We start from the raw sequence: 19,646 nt of genomic DNA, 5'->3' as shown, positions 1-19,646 counted from the left end.
GACTCGACGACACATAACAACAACAGCAACAAGACAACCAAATTTATTATAAAATCATACTGATGAAAGTATCTGCTTTCACACGTAAGGTCACCACCAGTTTGGTACATGCAGATATTTAGTGAATGTTGGCCAAAAGGCTGACATAGTGTTATATGAAGTCATGTATGTATAATGTTGCTCAGAATCTATCATTGAGCTGAAATAGCACTAAGATTTGGTGGGAATTTCTAAGGATCATCAGACATCCAAATGAGTTTGCCTTTTGCTTCCGGATTGAATTTTATAAGAGCTTAGATGCCAGTGTGAACTGGACAAACTTCTGTAGATATCACCAAATAAATGAGACTCAAGGCATGCTCTTATAAAATACAGTCTTAAATAAGGTAAGATCTCTCACGTTCTTTGATGACTTGTAAAGGCTGATTGATCATTCCGTTTTCACAGACGGGAGGCCTAAGAGAAGTGTCCTGTCATCTATAAATAATAAGAGATTTAAAAATGAGACTTAGGGCAATGTGATAACTAGAAATACACAGAGCTGCTCAAAAAAGAAAGAAGAAATAACTACATATATTTAATTTGCAAACTCCTACCTTTAGACTATCTACAGCATCTGGGGAGGCACTTAACAGCTGTCTTTACTTTCATCTATTACTACAGAAATATTCCAATTAGAGTAGTAGCTTTTATCAGATAACTTCCACATACTCTTAATGTTTTAAATTCTACTTTTAAAAAACACTGATATATCCTACCTTAGGATCTTTTTCAGTTTTGGTTATGTTTGTTAGAATTTATTCTTAATCAGCTGCTTTCCTGAATCAAACATCAGCTGCTTCTTTGACCTAACTCTTCTAAAACAATAATGCCTGAATAGCCTTCAGTAGCTCTTTATACTCTCCATCATGAAGGATAGTGATGTACTTAGGATTGGGGTTTCTATGTATGTTTGGGTTTGTACTCTCAGAGTACGAAGACCTATAAAGGGAAGCTTATATAGGCTTATCTTATTTTTGACCTTTTCGATCTTTTTTCTCCTCTAACCTCCTTCTGGAATACAGCATAGTCCCAAAAGTAATATTTGTTCCCAATATCCAATATAATAGATATTTTTAAATGGATTTGTGATGAGAGTGTATGAGTGATTTGTAGACGACTTTTCCACTCTGATATCTAGATTCTTATGTAGGATCATTACTTCCAGGATTACACCATGAACTTTATGTCCTTCCCTCCCCCACCTCCAGCGGATTATTTCCTACAGTTGTGGCACCTTAAATGCCTAAGTCCAGAAAATGGTCAACGTAGTCCCATCTCATACAGGCCCCTAAACTCTAAGAGTACATTGAAGTCAGCTCTTCACGTCCTTATTTTTTTTAATAAAATTTTCTGTCTTATTTGGAGACTAAGGTGCGTCTGATACAGGCCATGGTCTTCGCAATCACCTGTTATGCATCAGAGAGTTGGACAATGACCAAGGAGGATAGGAGAATTGATGCCTTTGAGCTGTGGTGCTGGAGAAAGTATTGAGAATACCATGGACTGCTAGGAAAACAAACAGATTTGTCCTGGAAAGGGTTAAACCAGGTGGCTCCTTGGAGGCAAGGATTCTGAGGCTCCGTCTAACATACTTTGGACATGTTGTGAGGAGAGACCGGTCCTTGGAGAGGGACATCATGCTTGGGAGGGTGGAGGGACAGCGCAGGAGAGTAAGGCCCTCTATGAGGTGGATTGATTCAGTGATTGGGATAATTGGGATGGGAGTGTCGGAGACAGTGCAATTGGCACAGGACAGAGGGGAGTTTAGGGCTGTTGTACATACGGTCGCTATGAGTTGCAAGGTGACTCGACGGCACATAACAACAACAATAACAACAACATTGATTTTAATGAAAATTTACAGAAAAGTTAGATTTTCATTCATTCATTCTTACACATTTTACCCTCTTTCAACCCTCCTCCCTCCCCTAGTTCCCTTTTTTTTGTTTTAATATTCATTCATTGTTGCACAATTAATCTTCCACCCTCCCCCGGTATTCTTTGCAGTGTACCTCTTATTCTGGGCTGTTGTCATATTTTTAAGGCCCAATCATATATTCCTTTTAAATAGTTCTTTATCTGTTCCAGTGCAGTGTTCACTATCTATATATTTTTCCCTTATTCTCTTCCCAATTCTTCCCATGTCAGACCTGCTTTATAACAATGGTGCAACTCTTCATTTTCATAGGGTGGTTATGTAAATCTGAAGCTCATTGTTCTATAACAGCAAATTCTCACCTGTTTGCAAAGTTTCTGCCAGGCAAGGATCTCAAGAACTCAAACACCAAGATTCCTTATTGTCAGATTGTCTGCTCTGCACCAAGAACAATTGAAAGGTAATGGACAGGCAGAACGAAAGGAGCAAGAGGAATTGACAGACATCAGAAGGAAGATTTAGGGTTGAATGAAACAGTACTTTTAGGTGAGGTGGAAAATGTCAGTTGCTGGTAGACCTGAAAGAGACACTATGAGTTATGGATTTGAAAGCCAACTTCTTCTTTCTTTTCATTAGCTTATTATTAGTATCCTGTAGCCTTATAGAGAACTAATGTTTGTATTAGCTTAGTAATTGTTGGGTGGATACCTGCCAAGTGCGAGACCCTGTCTTATGAGTTGAGAATGTTGATTAAATAGATATGTCTTGTTGAATTATAAAATTAATTATAAAAATCCCTGTAATTACTTTAGATTTGCATATTTAAAGCTAGAACAAAACTTTGGGGGCTACTCTGAAACCTTGATTCTAAAGTTAGACATAGATACAAATACTTTTTCACTTAACTTTGTATTTCTTCTGTGTTTTTTTTGTTTTGTTTTGAGCTGTCTATCTCTGTTTCCGTAGCACTGGAAAGAGACATATACAGAGATATGCATACACATGCACACATACATGCTAACGTACATAAGAATAATTTTTCTTTATAAATGAATCTGTAATGGAGGAACATTTAGCCATAAGATTGAGGATACAGTTTTAAAAAGAAATATCCTATTATTTAAAAATTAAACTTCTCATTATAGAGATTTACAGATAGATTGTTTTGTTGATTTCTGGAGTTAATTTCAGAAGTAATATAAAGTAACTGATTATGCATCTAGGGTTGGTATAAATATCGTGTAACCTCTTTGGCTTTGATTTAAGCGAATGTCATTGCATTCATCAGAAGCTGTTTCTGTTTTAAAATGAATTTATGCAGATACTTGACATGTTCCAAATAAAATTCTCTATTTATGCACAAACTCCTTGATTTTCATAGGTTATATATACAGAAAGGTGGTTGAAAGGTTATCAGGCTTAAAAAGAGCCCATACTGAGACATTTTGTAAAGATAAATTTGCCCGTGTTCATTTTGAAGCAGCTTTTAGAAAGTACTATATCATTACATATTTGGATGCCATTTGCATTTTTTTTCAACAAAGCTTATCTGTAATTAGAAGAGTTTTATTTTTGTTTTGATTGTGGTGGGCAAGGGGGGATGTGTAGGTTTTAAATATGCATGAAGTTGACCCCAGGTATTTCAGAAACTAATGCAATTACCAGCATAGTCTAGCTTTGACTGGTATTCTTTCATATAGCTCCTCTTGACTCTCCCCAGCTGTACTCTCTTTGATCTTGTTCACTTGTTGAACACAAACAAAAGGGAAAGTCTAGGGTTAGCAAAGGGAAGCTGAGGAGAACAAACATTTAAGAGATGAGCAGGAGAGGCGAGAAATAGAACATACTCGTGGTCTGACAGTAAGGGCTCAGTTGCCAGAGTCAATTCATCTTTGAGGAAACAAATCAAAGGAATTATTGGACCATGACTATGTGAAGTACGCCATTTGTACTTAAATGATGGTATTTTTGTGATTTCTTTGTTAAAATGCTTTCATACATGAGATGCAGAAACATTGGCTTTCAAGGGCAGGATAAACTAGAATAGACTTACAGTTTTTTTAATGAGAAATTAGGCCGTTTAAGATAGATGAATGAGTCAGGTGTTTGGGTTATTGTTTTTTTATCCTCAATTCTTCCTTTATTCTGTTTCAATTTTTCTTAATCCTAAATCTTTCTGTAGTTGTTGTTGTTGTCATGTAGCAGGGGACTGTAATATAGCAGCGTTGTGAGAATGGTGCAGGAGAGGCCAGTGTTGTTATGCAGAGGGTCACTATGATTCGGAACATTAACAACTTTAATTAGGAGCCTCAGCGATATTGATTGCCTGGTCTAAGCAACATGAGTTGTGACTCATGTTGGGTATTTGGGTTGGATGAGGTAAAATGTGTGTGAAAATGATGTATCTCTTTTATACTGAATAATTTTGGATTCGAGGACATTGGATATTTTCTGTGGTTCACTCATCAGTTAAGGCCTTCTATAATTTTGTTCTTGTTCTTTTGTTTTTCTTCTTTCTCCTTTTTGTTTTTAAGTATTATCTTCCTGTGTCTCTTTAGCCCTCTCTATGTTTTTCATATCTTCTTTTGTAAAACCTTATTTAGCTATTATATAGTAATATCGTATTTTTACTATAACCATCAACCAGTCTAATTTTATAATATTTTTTCCCTTAAAAGAAAGCCCTAGACACATTCAGTGTTCTATTCTTTCCATCTCCATCCATAAAGAACTATTTATGTATTTTATGTCTCCGGACTTGTCTCTCTTTATGCATAAACTCCTTAATTTCCATAAGTTATACACACACACACACACACACACACACACACACACACACACTGGGCTTTTCATATAAATGGAATCTTAAAGTATATGACCTTCTATGAGTATCTTCTTCCACTTGGAATAATATTTTTAAGGTTCATTTATCTTTTCTTAGTAGCATACCTCCGTTGTTGGTTCTTTTTGATGAATGATGCTAATAATAAGGCTATAGCACCTTGTGTTAACACAGTCATCAGTTGATAGACATTTGAGTTGCTTCTACTATTTGGCAGTTATGGAAGATGCTCCTAGGAAGATTTGTGTGCAAGTTCCCATGTGTGTATACTTTTATTCTTTGGTTATATACCCGGGAATGCAATTGCTGTGTCACATAGTACCTGTGTTTAACTTTTTGAGAAACTGTCCATCACCTTTTTTAGAATGGTGGCACTATTTTACATTCCCACCAGCCGTGTATGAAGATTCTGAATTGTTCACATCCTCACCTTGCGTGCGAGTTTTCATACTAGCTGAGTGTTCGCCTCTGCACCCTGCCTCCCCACGTCTCATGTCGTGCTGAGTAGAAGTGTCAGAGTCTCCAATGCCTTGATGCACTAGGCTGTCAAACATAGCTTAGCAGTCTCGCTTCCAGCTGCACTGATGTCCAGCTCTTGTTTCCTGTCTCCTCCAATATGCTGTTAACTTTTTATTTTTTCCATTTATATTATTAATCAGGATACATGGCAAAGGGATGAAGGACTAGATTATTTTGGGGGGACATTTTTTGTTAAGCCAGCTCAGTCTTGTTTAAATCTCTAAAACAAGTCTTGATGCTAACTAAACCTAGTAAATGGCGAGTGTGTACTAAGACCAAGGACACTTGGGAAATTGCTCAGCGGAGAGAGCCTAAAGGTTTGCGAACATCCCAGCACTTCTCTGGGGTGTAGAGCTGTCAACAGACACTGCCGTTGCCAAATCAGAGGAGGAACTGATTGTTAGCCTATAATTATGGCTGGTGTATCTGTCTGAGAATTAGGTACTCAGTAACAAATCAGAATGAAATCTGGGCTTGGAAAGCTCTCAGGCAGCCTTTTCTCCATCTTCTCTAGTGAAGAGACCGCTGGTTATGGGTGAGAGGCTTCCTAGGAGTTGAGCATATTATACTTAAGAGACACACTTCACTTTCTCTCTGTTGTCTTTTCTTTGTAACCCCCCTGCAAGAATCCCCGCTCAGTGCACCAGCTAGATGGAACAGTGCTTTGGGGACCTATGAAGCAGGCAGTCTGCAGGAATTGTTAATTATTTCTAAAAATAACTCCGGTAGACAGGCTAATGGTAATGGCTGGGTTCTGCCACTTTATGGTTATAGCAACCACTTTTATATATTTTGATTTCCTCTCCTAATGCTTAATTGTCTCCATGTGAGCATTATGCTGGTGTGTCATTGAAAGTATTAAAAATTTAATTAATTGCTTAACAGTTATATCTTCTGGAAAGTAAAATAGTGGTAATCTTTTTCCATTTTTTAAATTTTTTATTCAAATATACCTACCTAATTACAGAAGCACCACAAAAATCTTGCAAATTGCAAATTATACCCAATGAAATACAGTTACCAATTTTTGTTCTTCTTATGTGTGTTTTTATACCCCATAGCAACAAACTGCCAAATCCTTAAAAAGACAACCCAGGCATTCTGCCTCTTTCTGATCTCTAATATATATTTTGTTGGAAGATTTTAAGCTTTGGTGTAGGGATGTGTCTATGACTCTACGGCACTTAACAACAATAATAGAGATGTAGCCTGGAATCACAAATTTTGTTTTTTTAGAAAAGGAATTCTGACAAGGAAAATATTTAATTACAAGCTGTGAAATTCAATACATTGAAAGTGTCAGTGTTTGCATTTTATTATATCACAGTATAACGTTTTATGTCATATAATCATTGCTTACACTAACATAGGGTGATTTTCTTCCTGGATTATTATTTGTACTGTACATGTAACTGAGGTTTTATCTAATAAGATGTCTAGATCTTACTGTTAAATTTGAAAACTGAGGTTTTTAAAAATTTTATTTGTGATAGAAAACAGTTTTTAAAATTTAATCCATCTTTGATTTTTTTGACATAATAGCATGATGGAACCTGACTCAGTTTTTCAGTCTTGACTTTGTCGTTGTTTTTGTTATTGTTATATGCCATCAAATTGGGACTGACTCACAGCTGACCCTTGAGTAGGTTTTCTGAGGCAGCTAATCGCATGAGAGAGATTGTCCATCCTTCTCTGTGGAGCAGCTAGTGGATTTGACCCAGACAGGATGAAGAAAAGACTCTATAGAATGTTCTAGAACTACCCTTTCTGTAAACTCATCACTTGTTATTTCAGGTAAGACCAGAAATTCCCGTTCCTGATGACCTAGATGAAGATGCTGATGATGAGGGTGATGAAAAGGAGGTGGACCTTTCAGTTCCTGGCTCTTGTTACCTCAAACTGTTGTCACTGACTTTGCCTTCAGTTTTACCAGGTGACTATCTGGACTGATTAGTGTCGGGGAAATGGACTTTTTCTGGTGATCTTACCTGTCTGACTATATTCTTATGTAATATATACTTAGTATAACGTACATTAATCCTAAGTACTTGTTTTGTAACAAATGCTTTATATATATATGTTCTATAGGGCTACTTGATATTGTAAGGTGTTCAGAAGAGAACAACAGGCAGATAGTTATAGTAAGCATATGAGAGAGAGAGAGAGAGAAAGAGAAGGGAGAACAAGAGAGAAAGAGATGGACGGAGGGAGGAAGAAGGTAGATTGGAATGAAACTGAATTGGAATGCAATTGAAGTAACCATGTATAAAAATTTATGGTGTGATTTACTTAGTTTATATAATCAGGAACTAATAATAATAATAATAATATAGATTGTCTGTAGAAACTAAGTGAATAGACACATTATTCCTCTTACAGAGTTACTCCAAAGGTGATACAGATTTTTGAGAGATTTTTCTAATGAGAACGTTTTTTCAAAAGCTTTTCCGATGTTTTATTTTTTAAATGGATCATATTTTGTGAAAAGGTTTGATATAAAACTTACCCAGATCTTTAAATAAAAATTGTTCTAACACTTCCATTAAATTATTTTTATATTTCTTATATATAATAGATAACCACATAGGGTTTTTAATGTACTTATCTATTGGTGGACATAGAAGAATTTCATGAAACAACGTATGAGCAAGAGCCTGTTGTGATGAAGGAGGAAGTTCAATTGGCAAATAACAAGGCTCCAGGAATTGGTGGTATACCAGTTGACATATTTCAACAAACAGATGCTGCCCTGCATGTGCTCACCAAGTTGTGCCAAGAAATCGGGAGGACAACCAACCACCTGGCCTACTGACGGGAAGAGATCTGTATTTTTCCCCATTCCAAAGAATATGGAAATTTTTGAACAATATCATTGATATCATATGCAAGTAAGATTCTGCTGAAGATCATCCAAAAACTTCTGGAACAGCACATCAACAAAGAACTGCCTGAAGTACAGGCTGAATTTAGAAGAGGCCATGGCACTAGGGATATTATAGCTAATGTCAGATGGATCTTGGCTGAAAGCAGAGAGTACCAGAGGAATTTCTGTCTGTGTTTCATTGACTATGCAAAGGTGTTTGACTGTGTGGATCAACAAACTGTGGCTAACTTTGAGAAGAATGAGAATCTGACTACTGCAAAGCAAAAATCAGCAGACAATGTAGTGCGTTTCCTTCAGGGCTAGAGATTCCTGCCCAGCTCGTACTGGAACATGCCTGAGGGCAGTAGCAGCTGTAACAGAGAACCTGAGACCAACAGGAGACAGAGCAGACTTGGGGCTGTGAGCCTACAAAGCCAAGATCAAGGTCTTTCAACCAAGCTTTTTGGGAGACTGAGGGGAAACATCCTAATTAGCAGGAATAAGGGAATTTCAGCTTTATGTGAGGGAGTTCTGGTGGTCTAGTAGTAAGAAGCCATGCTGTGGTCCCCAAAACATGCAGATCAAATCCACAGATGAAGCCTGCACAGTCTTCTCCCGTGTGATTAACTAACTGCCTCTGAAAACCCACTTACTGGGTCAGCTATGGGTCTAGCTTCATGGCACACAACAATAGCAAGGGATTTATATGAAGAAGAATGTGGCATTGGATCAAAGGAAGACCCATCAACAATACACTACGCAGATGACACAGCCTTGCTTGTTGAATGTGAGGAGGACCTGAAGCACTTACTGCAGAAGATCAAAGACTATATACAGCTTCTCATACAGTTTACATCTCAACATCAAGAAAACAAAAGTCCCTGCCACTGGGCCAATAGGCAGCATCATGACCAATAGAGAAAGGATTGAAACTACTTTATCTTCCTTAGATCTACAGTCAACATTCTTGGTACCAGCAATCAGGAGATCAAGAAGTATATTGCATTCAACAAGGCTGCTGTCAGGGGGCTCTCCAGCATACTGAAGAGCAATGATGTCTCTTTGAGGACTAAGGTATGCCTCATTCGGCTTATGGTCATTTCAGTCACTTGCTGTGCATCTGAGAGCTGAACATTAAATAAAGATGACAGAGGACTGATGCCTTTGAGTTGTAGTGTTGGAGAAGAGTACTGAACATCCCATAGACTACCAACAGATTGAACACATATGTCTTGGGAAAGGTGCAGCCATAATAGTCTTGATGACAAAACTTCATTTCTCATACTTTGGACATGATGCTAGAAGCACTTCTTTGGAGAGGGGTATCATGCTTGGGAAGGTCAGCAAAACAGAGGAACATTCCCGAGGAGATGGATTGACATGGTGACTGCAGCAATGGGCTCAAGTGTGTCAGAGATGGTCATGGCACAGGATAGGATCACAGGGTTGCTGTGAGTCATACTCAACTCGGCAACACCTAACAACAACAACAACAGGGCTTTATGTGCACCAAACACAAAAGCCGAAGATGATGAAAAATGAAGGATTTCTACTAACTCTTTCAGTCTGAAATTGATCAAACATGCAAATCAGGATTTATTAGTAATAATCGCTTACTAGACTACAAAAGTTGGGAACAAACAAAAAGGACTAATAATTGGACAATACAGTTTTGGTAACAGAATTGAGGCCACAAAACACATTTAGAATTTTGTACAATCGATGGTTTGTTCTTTTGCGATATCTTTTTTAAAAGGATGTAATTGGCAGCTGCCCTCACGGACCTCACCTGATGGATACATGATCGCATTGATTGTATCTGTAGAAATATAAAGTGGAAAAAGCTCAGTATCAACAGTCAAAAAAGACCAGGGCTGACTCTGAAACAGACAATTAATTATTCATAAGTTAGCTCATATTGAAACTGGTTCAAACCAACCAATGGCTCTATGGGAGAAAGATGGACTTTTTCCTCCTGTGCCATTTACAATATTCCAAAACCCTCTGAAGGGTCAACTAATGGTCCGTTTCAACTCAACAACAGAGGTGTAAGTTTATAATTGTGCACATGAGAAAGCTGTACGAAGACCAAGAAGCAAGAATTTGAACAGAACACAGGGCATACTGCGTGGTTTAAAGTGAGGAAAAGTGTGCATCAGACTTGGATCCTTTCTCCATACCTATTCAGCCTGTATCCTGAGCACCTAATCCCAGAAGCTGAACTGTATGAAGAAGAGTACGTTCTGCGTCCATACCACCATGAACGCACCCGGTCACGTCTGATCTCGGAAGCTAAGCAGTGTCAGGCCTGGTTACTACTTGGATGGGAGAAGAATAAGGCAGCAGAACTGAAGAAAGACGCCTCCACAGCATGTGTAATGCAGATGACACAACCTTGTAAAGGGGACTCGAAGCACTTGCTGCAGATCAAAGACCACAGTCTTCTATCGATTATATCTCAATTTCAAGAAAATAAAAAAGCCTCACCACTAGCTAACAGGAACTTCAAGATAAATGGAAAAAAAGATTGAAGTTGTCAATAATTTCATTTTACTTAGGTCCAGAATCAACAGCCATGGTGATAGCAGTCAAGAAATTAAAAAATCATGTTTCCTTGGGCAAAGCTGCGGTCAGGGACCTCTTTAAAGAGCTAAAGAGCATGAATGTCCATTTAATGACTAAGGTGTGCTTGATCCAAGTCATAGTATTTAAATTGTTTCATATTTACGTAAGAGTTGGACAGTGAATAAGGAGGACAGAAGAATCAATGTCTTTGGGTTGTGGTATTGGCAGAACTACTCAAGGAACAAACAGGTCTATCCTGGAGGAAGTGCAGCCTGTGTTTTTAGAGACATGCGTGAGATCCTTTTTATTTATTTCTGTTAAAAGAGGCAAGGACCCACTGCTGTAAAATGGGACTGATATCAGGGTAGGGGTAAGACTGAGAAAAACTGGATAAATTGTGTATACTGCATTGAAACAGATGAGGGAGAGAATAAAAGCGATGTATATGATAGGGTATTATGGTTATCACAAGAGTCCACAATTGAGGCTGCATAGTGGAATGTACTTGGGGCGGTGGGAGGGGTGCGGGGGGATTGTGTACCAGGGAGGGAGTCTTTCTTTTACTTTTCAAAGAGAGGAGCGAACTGGAGGGGGGGTTGGGAGGAGGGCTGGGTGGGGAGAGAAGTGCAGCAATGAATGAGTGGAAATCCAAAATCTCTGTAAATGTTCACTAAAATTATTTAAAAAAATTTGTTAAAATAAAATTTTTTTTAAAAAAAGGCAGGGACCCTTGATGGCATATAAATGACGTGTTCAGCTGTTAGTTGATAAGTTGGTGGTTGGAATCCACCAGCTACTCCATTGGAGATGGATGGATGGCCTCCTCGCATGAGTAATAGACTTGGAAACTCAGTGCAGAGTCAGAATGAGTGGAAACTGACTTGATGGCAGTGTTTTTTTCTTTTTCCCCTCTTGATATAATAAGAGGTGCATGTAATAGTTTTCTCCCATCCCACCCCTTTTCCTTATAATTTGTTTAGTTTTCATGTTTTCTTATTTCTGCATTGGGCAGCCTCTAGTGGTAATAGGAAAATGACATGTACAATCTTACCAAGCGTTTTGTTTTGATATCTTACGGTCTTCTGGTATTTTCTTGTACAAGGTAAAGAGCAAACAGTAAAAGATTGTGGGTTCGGTTAGAGCACAAGCAAGGGAAGGACGATGAGCTAACATACTAACATTTGGTTTTATATTGATAGTACTGATCTTGTCACAGAGGAAGGGAGAATAGAGGAAACTGTTCTCTGGAAAACCCCAAACGGCATGTAGCCTCCAGTGACATGCATATCTGGACTAGTGTGTTCTAGACAGAAAGATTCCTCCTTATGACTGAGCAGTGTTCCTCGGTGGGGGGGGGGGTGCGTGCATATTCCACATTTTGTTTATTCACTCGTCATTTGATGGAAATGTTGATTTGTTTCTGCCTTTTGGCTAATTGAAGTAGTAATGCCATCAATGAATACTAGTTCCATCCTCAGAACTTATTCTAAACAGTGAGAAAACTATTGGCAGATTTTATGGAGGTAAATGAAATAAAATTCTCGTTTCTTGATAACGGGTGGGTTGTAGGGATGCTTTTAAGGAGTTGAAATCATTTCATTAGTCTAGGTGGCGAGAAGTTGATGAGTAGGCAAGTAGCATGAAGATGGAGGAAAAGTGGGTGGATTTGGGATACACCTTGAAGGCAGGTCAAGAAGGGTTGCTAAGGAATTGTGTAGTGATAGAGGGAAGGGGGCTCCAAATGATGCCTGATTTTTAAAGCTTGAGGGACTGATTTGGGAGAAGACTAGAAAAAGACGAAGAGGACAGTGGAGATCAAGAGATCTGCGTGTGCCATGTTTGGATCTCAAGCATAGCTGTTTCTATAGAAGTTAGAATGAGTGTTTCTCTTTAGCACACTGTATTTACCTTGCTTTTAATACACATGTATCCTCTTTCAGCTTTGGAGGAATTTTTCACCTCGCTTGTAAAACAAGAAATGGTGAACATGCCGCGTGGAGTGTATCACTCTGCGTTAAAAGCAGGGATCCGTTCAGATCAAGGCAAAACTGTCGCAGGAATCCCCAACTTTATGTTGAAAATGTATGAGACAAACAAACAGCCAGGATTGAAACCTGGCCTTGCAGGTAAGTGTAGTGCATAGAATCAAAGTACAGGCTTTAACTGAAAGAATTGAACTTCCTTTTCTAAGTAGAGTAGGATGGGTCATGGCCGAGGACTCCTCCTACTAACAACACCTGGATATAGCCTCAGAGTACTGTGGACGCAAACGGAATACAGTCCCAAATGGGGAGGAGTTCTCCTTTAAAATGAACATTCATTGATTCTGGTCATAGAGTGAAGTGAAGACTGTGGCTTAGTCAAAAATCGTATTTAACCAGCCAGCTCTCCTTTCCTAGTTAAATCTTACTTTCAGATTTAGTAAGTATGCATGCCTGAAAATGGAACATACCTTTTTACCATAATCACCGTTTTAATAAGGTTAGTTTTGTTCTGTTTTGTTTTAAGGTGGGATGTTATTTTGTTACGATATTTCATCGTATCAGAGTAAAGATGGCAAACCATTGAACCGATTGATGGCCAGTAGAGGGCGAAGTTTCAAGCAGACATCACTTGCTCTTGTACATGAGGTAGGTGCCTCCAAGTACTCTAGACAGACTTTTCTTTGGTTCTGTTTTGGTATTTTCCCTCCTTCACTTTATGCTTAGGAAGTTTGCTTTTGTTTAGCAGTACTTACTGGGCCAATTGGCAGCATCAGGATGGATGGTGAAGAGATTGAGATTGTTCACAGCTTTAGGTTGCTTGGCTCCACAGTCAACACTCTTGGCACCAGTTGCCAGGAAATTAAAAGGCATATTGCCTTTTAAGGACTGCTGTTAGGGACCTCTCCAAAGTACTGAAGAGTAGTGGTGTCTCTCTAGAGACTAAGGTGAGTCTTTTATGCATCAGAGAGTTGGACAATGACCAGGGAGGTTAGAAGGAGAATTGATGCCTTTGAGCTGTGGTGCTGGAGAAGAGTATTGAGGGTACCATGGACTACTAGGAAAACAGATTTGTCCTGGAAAGGGTTAAACCGGGTGGCTCCTTGGAGGCAAGGATTCTGAGGCTCTGTCTAGCATACTTTGGACATGTTGTAAGGAGAGACCGGTCCTTGGAGAAGGACATCATGCTTGATAGCGCAGGAGGGGAAGGCCCTCTATGAGGTGGATTGATTTAGTGACTGGGATAAATCGGGATGGGAGTGTCAGAGACAGTGCAATTTGCACAGGACAGAGCAGAGTTTAGGGCTGTTGTACATAGGGTCGCTATGAGTCGCAAGCGTCTCGGAGGCACATAACAACAACAACAACTATCAGTAATGCAATTGTTCTCTTTCTAACCACTAAAATGGCTAACTCAACTAAGAAAACATTTCAGTGTACCACTGACAGACTCTGGGCTTTCCTTGCCCTCCAGACTAATTATTAGGGAGAAGTGTTTGGGATCTTGGTTTACTATATAAGTATTTTGCTTTCACTATTCAAAATAATTGTTATCGTTGCTGTTGTTGATTGCCTTCGAGTCGAGCACAATTCATAGCGACCCTATGAACAAAAGGCCTGAAGCCTTTCTTTAACTCTCATAGTTTCTCAAAGTTCATAGAGTTTCCAGAGGCATGTTGTTTAGGAAGTGGATGCAACTCCTGCTTTCAAGACAGTGCAGGTATCTGCATCCCAATCCTTTGCAAGTTATGTAGGTAGGGCACTAATGTTTAATTTTTGGGAATGTTGAGTATTAACAGAATATAGAAATCGTTTTCAAAAAACCTCAGACTCATTGCCAGCCAGTTGGAACCTCCTCAGCTGACTCTCCACCGGGTTTCTGTACTGGAATGGGAGGAGGTTGCTGCTGCTGAATTCAAGATGTAGAGGACACACAGCCTTGGGGTTAGCCACGCGACTTCCTGTGGAGCGGACTACCAGAATTTTAGTTTCTATATTATTTTTCCCTTAAGTTACTTATTAAAATAAAGGATATGATACTGTTGTTAGGTGATTTGCAGAATTTGTACCATTGCAAATAGTGACAGTGACAGGGGAAAAGGAAAAAAAGAAGCACTTGGAAAATGTATTTTTTTATAATTATAAATTTTCATTTAGGTATATCTAAATTAAAATGTCTAAGTTAACAGAAAACCAACATAACACACCAAAGGAAATACTTGGGAAATGCTGGCTTTTTTTTTTATTCACACTTAATTCATTCAGGCACATATAAATTAAAGTACATAAATGAACAACAAAACAAGAGCCCACCAAAGGGACTTATTTTCTAATTCACATTTAATAGTAGTAACAGAAAATATGTGTCTTATAAACATTTAATGAACTTAATTTAAAAATAATTAGCACTTGTAAAGTATGTATATAGACCATCTTATTTTGATGTACAGTTTATAAATCCAAGAATTGCTAATTTGGTTCAATTATATTCTCTATTACACCAATTACCACCAGTTAGTAGAACTGCACAGCACAAGGGGCTTTTAATGACCTCATTTTTCTTTTGTCACTCATTTTCCTTTCATGTGTGTTAGGTTGAGTTGAAATTAGTCAAACACTGGGTTCACAGTCTTTTTATCTACTATAGTATCTTCATTCAGCTAAAGATGGAAGCTATCTGAGACAACAGATTTCAATTGTGTGAAAGAAAACAAAACTTTATTACCTCTGTTGGTTCTCCTTGGCATAGTTACAAAGGGGTGGAGATATGTGGCATTTTTCTTATAAGTTATGTCCATAGCTATTTGAAAGCCCACTAAAGGATAATCTTGATGAAACGATACTCTCTTTCCAGAAGCCTCCATAGGGATAGATTCAACAGTCCTAATGTGAGAGATTTTCAGGAGACACATGATAAATGACAGTAATGCTGCCAAACATTATTTGTTATATGCCAAGTTCTCTGGGGTAAGATTACTTATTACTTACGTTTTATGTTACAAAGAGAATCTAGAAAATTTCCAAGAGAAGTTGTTGCTAAGTGCTATCAAGTCGTAGCCGACTCATAGCGACCCTATGAACGAAAAGTCCTCGACACAGGTGTGACTTTCATCATTTCTTTAGGTTCATAGGGTTTCCGGAGACAAGCTATTACGGAAGTGGGTGTCACTCCTGCTTCCATGCTTGTTTTAATTGGGAAGCTCCGCCAAACACTGTATGCCATGGGTAACCATTAAGGCGTTTGACACATCAGTGTCACAGTGTTCAGCTTCACGGCAACCATAAGTTACCTCTGTACGACAAGTGGACACACCAGAGCTGTATGACCTAGAAGAATGTTTCACCAGAAACAATGAAAAACAGGTCTGAGGGCTCATCATAAATTGGAAGTCACGGTGGGCAACTTCATATTGCCAAATCGGTGGTAGGGTATTAGTTTGGGTTTCATTTTCTTGATATAGCCCCACATCTTTTCATTTTAAAAAAAAAAGCAAACAAACATAGAGCATGAGGCTCTATGTGTGAAAATAGATAATAGGAATTTTAAGAGCTAGTTAAGTAAAAGAAATGTTACAATGATGACAGCTAATAGAGCTCTAGTTGGCATAGTCTGTGGACATCTGTGGTACCAACGGAGAGCTGCACCTCTCTGACAACTCGAATCTACTGCTTGCTCTGAGATGAGCAGTCTCATACAGTTTGCTGTTCAGTGATGTCAAGTACAACTCCAGCGACCTTTTGAACAGCACATCTGAACCTTGTCCTACCCGGTACAAGCCTCATCATCTCTGATACGCTCAAGCCCATTTACAGCCTTCGAAACCCAATTGAAGGTCAGCTGTGAGTTAGTTCTGATGCAACAGCTGTGAGTTGAGTAATGATTGCCTTGTTGATGTTGTGGTTAATAAACCATCGAGCTGGTTTGGACTCATAACAACCCTGTGTTCAGAAAACCACGAAACTGCACATCCTGTACCATTCTCACAACCTTTGCTGCTCCCAAGCTCACTTTTTTAGTCCCTGGACCAATCCATCTCATTGAGGGCTTTCCATTTTCTCACTGCCTTCTGCTCTACCAAACATGATGTCTTTCTCCAGGGACTAGACCCTCCTGTAGCTTGTCCAAAGTATGAGAGAGGAAACGTCGCCCTATACGTCACTCCAGGATATTCTGCCTGCCCTTTTTTCAAGACTCTTGTTGGGCAGTGCTTGATATCTTCAGGTATTCTGTACTAGCATCCCAATTCAAAGGCATCAGTTCTTCTGTGGCCGCCTTTATTTATTGTCCACCTTTCGCATGCATACAAGACCCTTTCCTCTATCCTGATTTGGGTAGAGAAATACGTTTTGCAAATATCTTCTGAATTTATAGTCCTGGGAGAAAGCGTTAGTGTCTTCATTGGTAAATAAAATGTTCATGTAGGGTGTTGTAGACACCTCTCATCAGTCTGGGGAGGTTCTTTTCTGTTTTGAAATTGCTGAAAATTTTAATCATGAATGAGTGCTGGATTTTGTAAAATGCTCTTGCTGAATCTATTTACATGATCACATACTGTTTAAATTTGTTACTATGATGAGTTTGTCAATTAATTATCTAATGAGTTATGTTGATTGATTGAACTTTCCTGGGATAAGTTGTGTTTAGTTATTATGCATTATCCATCTGTATATTTCTAGATTGTATTTGCTAATGGTTTATAAAAGACTTTGTTATCCATTTTATTAGGGATGTTGTTCTGTAGTTTTTTAATGTCTTTGTCTGGGTTTGTTATCACGATAATGCTACCCTAATAAGGAACTCTGATATCATTGTTGATGTCAGATGGATCGTGGCTGAAAGCTGAGTATTCCAGAAAAATATTTACTTACGCTTTATTGCATAGCAAACACATTTAACTGTGTGGATCATAACACATTATGGCTAACATTAAGAAGAATGAGAATTCTGAAACGCTTAATAGTGTTCATATAAATCCCGTACATAAACCAAGAAGCAATTGTCTAAACAGAACAAGGGAACACTGCATGGTTTAAATTCGAGAAAGGTGTGTGTCATTACTGTGCACTTTCTCCATACTTAGTCTGTTTCTTGTTATGTGCCATCGAGTGACCTGCGACTTATAGCGACCCTGTGCACAACAGCCCTAAACCCTGCTCTATCCTGTGCCAGTCTCACTGTCTCCAGCACACCTACCCCGATTACCCCAGTCACTGAATCAATCCACCTCACAGAGGGTCTTCTCCTCCTGCGCTGTCCCTCCACCCTCCCAAACATGACATCCTTCTCCAAGCACTAGTCCCTCCTTGCAACATACTGAGCAAATAATTCCAGAAGCAGTATGATAAAAAAGAATGTGGCATCGGAAGTGGAGGAAGATTTTCAGCTTGTGTTACGCTTGCTGAAAATAATGAAGACATGAAGCACTTTCAAAAAAGATCAAAGACTAAAGCCTTTAATATGGATTACATCTTAATATCAAGAAAACAAAAATCTTCACCAATGAACCAGTGAGCAACATCATGATAGGTGGAGAATAGATTGACATTGTCAACTACTCCATTTTATTGGAATTCCAAATCAACACCATGGGAACAGCAGCCAGGAGATAAAAAGACGTGTTTCACTGAGAAAACCTGCTGGTAATGACCTCTCCAAAGTGCTAAAGAGCAAGGATGTCAGTTTAAAGACTAAAGTGCAGGTGATCTAAACCAGGGTCTTTTCAGTTACTTCCTGTGCATCTGAAAGTTGGTCAGTGAATGAGGATGACTGAAGAAGGATCAGCGCTTTTGAATTGTGGTGTTGATGAACAATATAGAATATCCCATGGACTTCAAGAAGAACAGGAAGCTCTTCTAGTGAAGGCTGGGCTAGCGGTAAGGCATTGGGCTACCAACTCAAAGGCATGTGGTTTGAGTCCACCAGATGCTCCTTGGAAGAAAGAGGGGCAGTGTCTCTCTCCTGTGGTTTACAGCCTCTTAAGACCCACTGGAGGAAATAATTCCAGAAGCTGTAGAATACAAAAGAATGTGGCATCAGAAGTGGAGGAAGATTTTCAGTTCCAACTCGAAAGCACTTAACAACAACCTCAACCAGGAAATTAGAAAGTTTGTCTCGCAGGAAGTACAATCACGGTCTTCTTTAAAAGCAAGGATGGTAAAATTTCTTCTCACCTGCTTTGGAGATGTCAGGAGAGGCCAGTCCTTGGAAAAAGATACCATACTGTGAAAGGTAAAGGAAGAGAGGAAGACCCTCAGTGAGCTGGATTGACCCAGCGACGGACAATGAGCTCAGACATATCTGGGATCATGAGGATGGCATAAGATAGAGTAAGTTTTACATCTCTTGTTCTACAAGTTCCATTTGGCTCAACAGCACCAAACAACAGCAGCTACCTGTCTGGGGGGGACAGATGTCCAGTTTTCCTTTCAGATCCACCAGAGATTCTGCAAACTCAAGTAAGTGCCCCTCTTTCTCATCCTGAAATTGACTCGACTCTTGGCGAGGGTGGTGATGGTGACATTTCCTTCCCTGAAGTTTGCTACCTGTCTTATTATCCTTTGGCATTTCTATCCATGACATGACAACTCTCACCCAGAGTGAATGATACTGACATGTCTGTGCGTAAGAATGGCAATTTTGCTTCATTATTTCCTCTGTTTGAGGGCACACACAAATTTTTACGATCCTGTGCAGTTTTGCCATGCATATTTCTACTTCAGCATCAGATAATGAGCTCCTTTTTTTTTTTTACTTTCTTATTTCAATAAAGCCTTATCAGACTAATTGCTGGCACTACTCTGAATGAAATCTTAAGAAAGGTTGTAGTCTTTTAAAAAGTGATTGTTGATATTTGATTATTTTTTTCCTTGTAAATTAATTTTATTTTCAAATTTTAATGACACTTTTAAATTTTAACTAAATGCTCAAAAGTACATATGCTATAATCTATCATAGGA

The 19,646-nt window shown here is 38.8% G+C and overlaps 1 protein-coding gene across 1 annotated transcript in view; it reads left to right on the top strand.

The window, feature by feature from the left end:
* FOCAD (focadhesin) overlaps positions 1–19,646 on the top strand; it is a 282,657-nt gene that overhangs the window by 154,375 nt on the left and 108,636 nt on the right. The window contains exons 18-20 of the mRNA XM_006881273.1: positions 7,074–7,212; positions 12,648–12,833; positions 13,216–13,337. Of these exons, the coding sequence (XP_006881335.1) occupies positions 7,074–7,212; positions 12,648–12,833; positions 13,216–13,337 (447 nt within the window). The remainder of the gene's footprint in view (positions 1–7,073; positions 7,213–12,647; positions 12,834–13,215; positions 13,338–19,646) is intronic.

Source organism: Elephantulus edwardii, unplaced genomic scaffold (assembly GCF_000299155.1).
Source record: "Elephantulus edwardii isolate Elephantulus edwardi_28Jun2011 unplaced genomic scaffold, EleEdw1.0 scaffold00014, whole genome shotgun sequence".
NCBI classification, from domain to species: domain Eukaryota; kingdom Metazoa; phylum Chordata; class Mammalia; order Macroscelidea; family Macroscelididae; genus Elephantulus; species Elephantulus edwardii.
Note: the sequence above shows the minus strand (reverse complement) of the source record. Positions and strands in the feature narration are given on the sequence as shown.